At 34.3% G+C, this 8446-nt stretch overlaps 1 protein-coding gene across 1 annotated transcript; it reads left to right on the top strand.

Moving 5' to 3' along the window:
• The first annotated feature begins 2747 nt into the window (after positions 1-2747).
• Positions 2748-4013, top strand: SRS3 (SHI-related sequence3). The gene is made up of 2 exons (XM_008238747.2): positions 2748-3190; positions 3441-4013. The coding sequence occupies exons 1-2, from the start codon at positions 2893-2895 to the stop codon at positions 3836-3838; spliced, it is 696 nt and encodes a 231-aa protein (XP_008236969.2). The 5' UTR covers positions 2748-2892; the 3' UTR covers positions 3839-4013.
• Positions 4014-8446: the final 4433 nt, after the last annotated feature.

Below are 8446 nucleotides of genomic sequence, written 5' to 3'. Positions count from 1 at the left end.
GGGCAAATTTGCTGCCTAGAATTGGTTGGACTAACGTAAGGGACCATTATCCCCTATATTCCTTGGCATAGAATTACACAAGATATTTTCTAAATGACCAATCAATATGGTACTACTGGCAGTAGGTATTGAACTCGGTTGAGGCTCAACACACAGCTTGCGCATTACCAACTGAATCAACCTATGTATGCAATATCAAATTCTTTTACATGCTTTAAAGTTATATTAGTACTAGGCGTGCCTAAAATATAATAACCAAATAACATTATGCCCATGTTATTATGTGAACATATATTCTAAAATATTGTCTCCATATAAATATGTATAGATATATTGAAACAACGTAAAAAAATATCGTACCCGTATAAATATGTGTACATAAATTTATACAAGTATATAATTGAAACAATAAAAAGGTAACTATGGTATATAAACGTGGACACCCAACAGAACATACCCCATGGCAACGTGGATTGACGATAGGGGTGGTGGTGGGGGGGCCGTGCTTTCTCATGTTGACAGACAACTAGAAGTACAATTTTTCACAGTGAGTTTGAACGAGGGAAATAAAATTAAAATTTGGACAAAAGTCAAATTTTTTAAATTGACACACTAATTCTCTTGTTTAGATTAATAAAAAAAACATAAAAATTTAGAAATTCTACGTGGAAAATAACATGGTAACCGTTAAAAAAATGGTAAGATATTTTTACAAATTTTAAACATATATTCACGCGGTATACAAATATTGCCTTTGCATCTCTTTACTATGGTCCTCACACACAGCGTATAAAAATATTGCCCTTATGTGTTAATAATAGTACGGGGAGTAGTCTCCTTCAACCAGGTACGTGCGCAGGCAGATGGGGCACGGAAGACCTTTGCGCCGGAAATCACTGTTTATAATGCAAACTACGAGCACACCTGACACCAGTCTGCCCCTAGCTAGCTAGTCCAACAAATTGACCAACAACCTAGAGAGCTGTGTATAAATATTATAACAAAATCTCAAAAGAAATTAAAAAAGCAGGAAATGCAAGGTCTCGTATTTTTCTAAAATCAGTACGGCAAAGAAGAGATTATAACAATTAGTTTTTACCAGCATGATTTTTACGGGGATGGGGGCGCTTTATCAGGGGTAAGGTTCTTTTTTCTGCTTGCGGTTGAGAGGGAAGACTATCTCGCTGACCCTTTTATGTAAAGAGGCTCATCTAATCATCTAGAACGTATAGCCCGATTTTTGTATACTTGTTTCCGATTCTATTTTCAATAAAATGCTATCGCTAATTCTAAAACAAAGAAGAAGAAAAAAGAGAGAGATATTATAATAATTGCATCTTAATGGGGAAAACTATAAAATAGATGAAGAAAATCCGTTAAAACCATGGCAAACAGATTTCCCCCAGAAGAGGAAGAGCGGTCAGACATCAATGCGAGTTTTCGGGAGCAGGGACCAAATATGTTTGTAAAAGCTGACAGACTAGTCTCACAGAGATGCATCATACAATCATGTATAGTAAGCATCTCGCACACTGTATAAATTGTACGGTGAGAATATGAGCAAATTTGTGGCTCTAGGCAAACTATAGCAATTTTTACCAAAAAAAAAATAATGATGTCGATGCTTTATAGCTAAAAGGAAATTGAGAAAGGAAAGGCACATCTTTGTGGGTGTGTAAGTATCTACACCATATGGAGAATGTTCTCTTATCATGCTAAGTACCAATTATCTTATGTTGCCCTTAAGCATCTTGGCGGAACCAAATTTTCAATATGGGATACGTTAAAAGTTGCGTTTGTTTGCTAAAACTGTGAACCTGTACTATACATTTATATAACTACTAACCTAATTAATAAATATTTATACTATTAGACTGTACGACATGATAACATTTTTGTGAACATACACTAAATGCGAATATGATTGAACATTAACTTCAAGTATAATAAGGCTCGCTAATCCAACATTCAGTATATCACTATAATAAGATTAGTTCTAATAAGTAAAGTGGGGAATTAAGACATATCAAATTATCATTAACTAGATATATTATAATTTTTAAGTCATTAACTTAAGACCTTCTTAGGGCAACTTCAAGTTAATTATCAACTTAAACCTCATGAGAACTGCTTCAATAAGCATTGTAATATTCTAATTACATACTTAGGTTTCCAAATAAATATATTTTTATTTTGACACATTAATTCGTGGATGGTTCAAATTCTCAGCTTGATGAAAGACATTCCAGTAGTAGAAGAATGAGAAGAGGTATTTGTAATCAAGCAGAGGTGGATGAGGTAAATTAGTTAATTTCACAAGAAGACAAAATACACACTTCCAAAAACAACCATGCTTTTGCATTATCATCAATATTATCTTTAAAGAACATACCACCTTTTTCAACTCTCTCTCTCTAATTTGCTTTTCTGTTCAGGTCCTGCCGGGTTATTAAGAGTTTAAGACTGAGCTAACTGCAGTGAAAGGGTGAGGGGAGAGAGAGAGAGAGAGAGAGAGAGAGAGAGTTTATACTTCAAAATCAGAATCGATGGAGCTGTCAAGTGGCACAACAAATGGTGCAATTCTACTTTTCAACTCTCTGAATCCTTTTCAAACTCCCCGAAATTCCTACTTATTTAGCACTTCATAAAAGAGAGATTAAATTTTTTTTAAAGAGCTGCTGGCCTCACATGAGCACACAAGTACTAAATGACCCACAAACACAAACCCAAAACTCAAAGGCCACCCCCACCTCCCATAAGTACACCCATCTATCTTTCAGCAAAAATCAAAGAGAAAAAAAGAGAAAGAAAAGATCATCAAAATTGCCATGGATGAGTTGAAATGTTTAAGGGGTTGGTCTTGATTAATTAGCTGGCTATGATGAGATTCAGATGGTGAAGCGAGGAGGAGAAGGAGGAGTGATAATGGCTTCAAGATGCCAAGACTGTGGGAACCAAGCAAAGAAGGAGTGTGTGTACATGAGATGCAGGACTTGCTGTAAGAGCAAAGGGTTTCACTGCCAAACCCACGTCAAAAGCACTTGGGTTCCTGTCTACAGAAGACGCCAACAGCAGCTTCCTGCAGCAGCTATTCCTCAACAGCACCTTCAGCTTCATCATGAACAAGGACATCACCACCAAAACCCTAAGAGGCCAGCTGAACGCCTCACCAATCCGTCTTCCTCAACAAGTACTGTTAATTTTTGTTTTTCGTTTTTTTTGTTTCTCTAAATTTGAGGAAATGTGATGTCCATATGCTAACCCTAACAGTGATAAGTTCCTTTTTCTTTACTCTTTTACTTGTACTGATATACTGTTTAGGAATACTGTACCACTTTTAGTATGTGGCTTGAATTATTATTATTATTATTATTTTTTCTCATGATGATCAATATTAATGTAGATATCATTTTGGCTAATTGGGTTTTCTTTATGTTTAGGGCTAGATCAAGAGGTGAATTTTCCAGCTGAAGTGAATTCCATGGCAACTTTTAAGTGTGTTCGAGTGAGCTCAGTGGAAGACATGGTTGATCAGCACGCTTATCAGACGAGCGTGGTGATCGGAGGGCATGTATTTAAGGGAATTCTCTATGATCAAGGTCCTGATCATCATCATCAAAATTGTTACACTACTGTAGGCCAAAGCTCCAGCTCCCATCATGTATTGTTAAATAGGAAAACTAGTAATTCTATAAATGCTGCTGCAAATACTGCTTCCACTTCATCAGCTCCTGATCCTGCAGACCAAGTACCACATCATCACCCTCCTTCTTCGTACCCATTGATTCCCTTTAATGCTTTCATGCCTGGTACGCAATTTTTCATTAACCCAAAATGAGTCTTAATTAGGCTCTCTCTCTCTCTCTCTCTCTCTCTCTCTCTCTGTAATTTGTTCTTGTGACTAAAAAAATAAGGAAACATATAATTAATGTAATAATTCTGAATAGTTTTCTTATGATCTTAACCATTTTTAGTAATATGTTCAGCTAATTATTGGAGTGTAAATAATTAAAGAGACCCATGATCAGATCCCTTTCTCTTTAAAGCAAGATACATAGTTTCTGTTCTTGTACATTTAAACCACATGTACTACTCCAAAAATGAGAAAGATATATAAATTCAGAAAGAAGAAGAAGAAGCTAGATGAGCATTAGTTAACTACTTCTGCTTTGTTCAAATTTCAATGCCTAAATTATCTGATATATACTCTGTGAAATGTTGTGTGTACAGCAGGGTTTGCAATTTGTCTTCTTGTATATTTGTTTATGGTTAATTCTCATCTTCAAGGTTAATCTACCAGATTATTTTATGAACTTCGAAACCACTTTTCTCCAGCATTTCCGTTTCTTTGCCGGCTAGGAGCAGTGTCTGGACAAATTTACCAAGATTGCAAGCTTGTTTTCTTTATCATATAATTTCAAGTACTATCCATGTGCATCAAGATATAAAATTACAACCAAAATGTCCAAGAAAATATACACATGTAGAGACACAATCACAGAGCATGAATCATGACTCATATAGATTTGAGGAATTGCTGCTCAAAAGCTGTTTTTGTTTATTTTAATAATTTGCTCATTGTCATCATAATTAATGCCTGACTCTCTGATTTCTTTTTTCTCGAGTACAAGCGATAGTATAAACTAGAAAGTTAGTTTAAATCATGTATATATTTGTGTTTTGATTTCTCTATAAAGTGCAGCACTAACATGCATACTTTTATATGATTCAAAGTGGGTATTTATATGTATATTAATTTCCTTCACAGTTAAGAGACTAGTTTGAGCCTTTGAGGGGAATCATAACCCTATAGCTATAGACCTACAACCATGCATAAAGCTAACCCCATAAGGGGGATATTTTATTATTAACAGTACAAGAAAAAAAGACTAGATCAGTTGGGGCATCTGTAAACTTTAATCAGAAATCAGTAATTAATTAAACAAACACCCATGCCCTGATCTTTCACATCTTTTGTGCCAAAAAGACACACTGACTGTATAGGAAAAGATGGATACCACAATCACACTACCAATGGAATATATCCTCAGTACTTGAAAAGATAGAGGCCTTGCAGGTATATAAATATATAATTAAGGAGTTCTCTAGAGGACTTGCCTATTATAGTTGGGACAAAGGCTTCAAGAGGAAGACATGTTTGGGGAGAAAAACAAAATGAATGAGGGTAGGCCAAATCTTTGTATAGCTTTTGAGTAAGGAGGGGGAGGGGGTTAATTTTGAATTCTTTTTCTTTTTCATTTTTAGGTTATAAAAAACTTTAAATTTTGATCCTGGAACCATGCAGGCACTAAATTAAACCATTCCCAAAAGTAGTTTTTTATAATTCTTGAAAACTCTTAATTGAGTGCATGGACTTTATTCTAATTTCTAGTGTTTGTGTGGGAGGTGATCATAAAAGGTGTTTCTCAATTAATTAATTACTAATTATTCAAACTTTTAGGTTAGCTGGTTGAAAGTTTGGTTATACACAATCTTACCTTCTATGCAGCTTTTTTCATGTTTCACTGTCGGATGCATTATCTTTGTTAATTTACATGTCAACCAATGTTATAATTTTCATATAGATTAATTCAGTATTGATAATTGTCAATGAAATTTTTTTACAGAAAGAATGGTTTTAAAATTTGTTCTTCAGTGTGTGAAATAAATATTCATATAAGTAATGGCAAGAAGAATGTCTTTAAGTTTGTGATTTTTTAATAGAAAATATGAATGTTTTTCTCACTAAGTAGCTGTTAATACGAATAACAGCAACCCTGTTATAGCTATTTATGTACATTCAATGTACTCTACGGATAGAGGAATACATAGAGTTGAATATGGTAAAATAAGAAATCGAAAGATTTCGTTGAAATTATTAGTTCGGAAATTTCCCGAAAAGCTAATCGTAGATTCCTCTCTCCATCGGAACAATAGGGCCGTTATGCTCATTGCTAGTAATATATTCTCTTGCAAGACGGTGAATCGTTGGTTTGTGTTTTTGGTATCTAATATATGTTGGCATCAATTGGCTATGTTAGCATAAAGAAGTTGCAGGTCAAATTCAAGCATTAAAATCAAACAAAAACAAAGCTTACGGCGGAGAAACTTTTTTCTTTTGGGCTTTTCATAATGGACCCATTCTAACATTACATTTTATATAAAAACTCTTTGAGAACCTATTTTGAGGAAAAAGAAAATACAAATTTATAAATAAACCCAATTCTAGATATGTATTTATAGAAAAACCCAAGCACTATTTAAACATAGAAACACACCCAAAATCAACCACAAAGTCAACTTTTTGGGTGTGTTTATAAATGGATTTTGAGTGTGTGTAATGATGGATTTTGGGTGTGTTTATATGTTTAAATAGTGCTTGAGTTTTTTTATAATTTAAGCCCCCATTTTGGGTGTTTTAGTGAAACTCCCAAAAGAAAAACCCTCAATTAGTCACTTGTCATTTTTTAATAAGTTCTTATTGTGTTACAATTTTTTCACTTGAAAGTATAAACATAAAGTTTTTCTAAAGTTTTTTTATTTATAATATGTCATGTTAGAATGGTGAAAAGCTATTTTTGTTTTTCTTTTTTGGGTTAATTGTTTTATTAGTCCATAAACTTAGACCTAATTTGCATTTGAGTCCCTCAATTTCCAAAATCTTTCCGGTGGTCCTTTAATTTCACATTCGTTAGGACAAATGGTCTTGTCATCAATTTTGTTAACTTTTCCTGTTAAATGCTGGGGCAAAATGGTATTTTTTATATTAAAACAAAAAAAAAGGAATAAAAAAATCATATCTTTAAAAAAAAAATAAAGTTTTGGGGGAGTAGATATCGGGATGGAGGAGGGGGAAAGAGAGTTTAGTTTTTTATTTTTGTTATTCATATTTTAATCAATTTAATACAAAAATACCATTTTGCCCCTGCATTTAACAGAAAAGTTAACAAAATTGACAGCATGACCATTTGTCCTAACGAAACTGAAGTTGAAGGACTATGGGAACGATTTTGGAAATTGAGGGACTTAAATGCAAATTGGGTCTAAATTCAGGGACTAATAAAATGATTAACCCTTCTATTTTCCTTTCCCATTTGGATTCAAGTTCGCAATAGTTTGAGCATTGTTGCTGATCTTCTTTGTGTTATGTGCTGCGGTGAAAATAGTCATAGCTAGACAATGACTGCCATGTGAATTATATCGAAGTGTAACATATGATCTTCTTTTTGTTGTTTATTTATTAAACCAAACAAAAATACATGGCATGAAACTTTATTTAAAGGTCATGGACCGAATTACCAGATATGGTACATACGAAGGTTTGCATTTCCTCTTAAAATATGGTTGACAATAGTTACTATCCTAACCTTTTAAAATCAACTAGTATGTTGCAAGGGACTTGTAAGGCCCCGTTTGGGATTGCTTTTTTTGGTCAAAAACCTATTTCACTTTAAAGTTAAGCAGTTTAAGGTGTTTGGTAAAAATATAATATTTCGATTATTTTAAAAGCAGTGGCCTTTTGATAAATTTTAAAAGCAGACTGGTTGCTTTTCAAAGTCGCTCTCAAAATAAGCAGAGATGAACTTTTAATGAATTTTTTAATTCCCAAAATACTATCAATCATTTAAAAAATGACATCACCTCCACTTCCACATCCAACTCCACCACTTGCACCACCACACTCACTTCCTCCACAACCACCACCACCGCCATCACCACCTCCACCTCTACCTCCTCTACCTTCACCTCCACCACCACCACCACCACTACCACCACAACCACCACCTCCTCCAAAACTTCCACATCCACCACCACCTCCACAACCAACACCACCACCATGGTGCCACCTCCACCACCACCTCCACAAGCATCATCCCCACCACCACCACAACCACCAACTCCACCTTCATCACCACCACCACCTCCACTCCATCACTACCACATGATTAGTACATAATACTTTTAACATCATGTATATTTTAGTCATTATTCAAAGTTACAACAATTTTATATTAAAATTTACCAAACGGTTTTGACACTGCTTTTTGTACTAACAGTATTTTAAAAATATTGTTTACCAAACATGGAGCTGATTTACTTCACAGCTAATTATTTTCAAAGCATAGAAGAAGCAACTTTTTTAAAAAGTGACAGCAATCCCAAATTGGGCCTAAGTCAAGTGATTAAAAGTATTTACTCCTGTATTCGATGTCCTAAATTCGATTACTCCTCCTAAAATATCGCTTGTATATATAAAAAAAACTAATATATGACAAGTAACATGACAAATATTATTATTATTTTAGAGAGGGAATTCATTCATAGAACGAAAGACGTACAAAGAATGACATGATACAGTGGCCTCATTAAAACCTTTCTAGGACAACCTCATGGGACAAACCTCAGGGGAGGAAATAGTACCACACATGTCATGGACTAATAAAAG

This window comes from Prunus mume, linkage group LG6, assembly GCF_029339155.1.
Source record: "Prunus mume cultivar Tortuosa linkage group LG6, ASM2933915v1, whole genome shotgun sequence".
Lineage (NCBI taxonomy): Eukaryota > Viridiplantae > Streptophyta > Magnoliopsida > Rosales > Rosaceae > Prunus > Prunus mume.
This window is presented reverse-complemented; position numbering and strand designations above follow the sequence as displayed.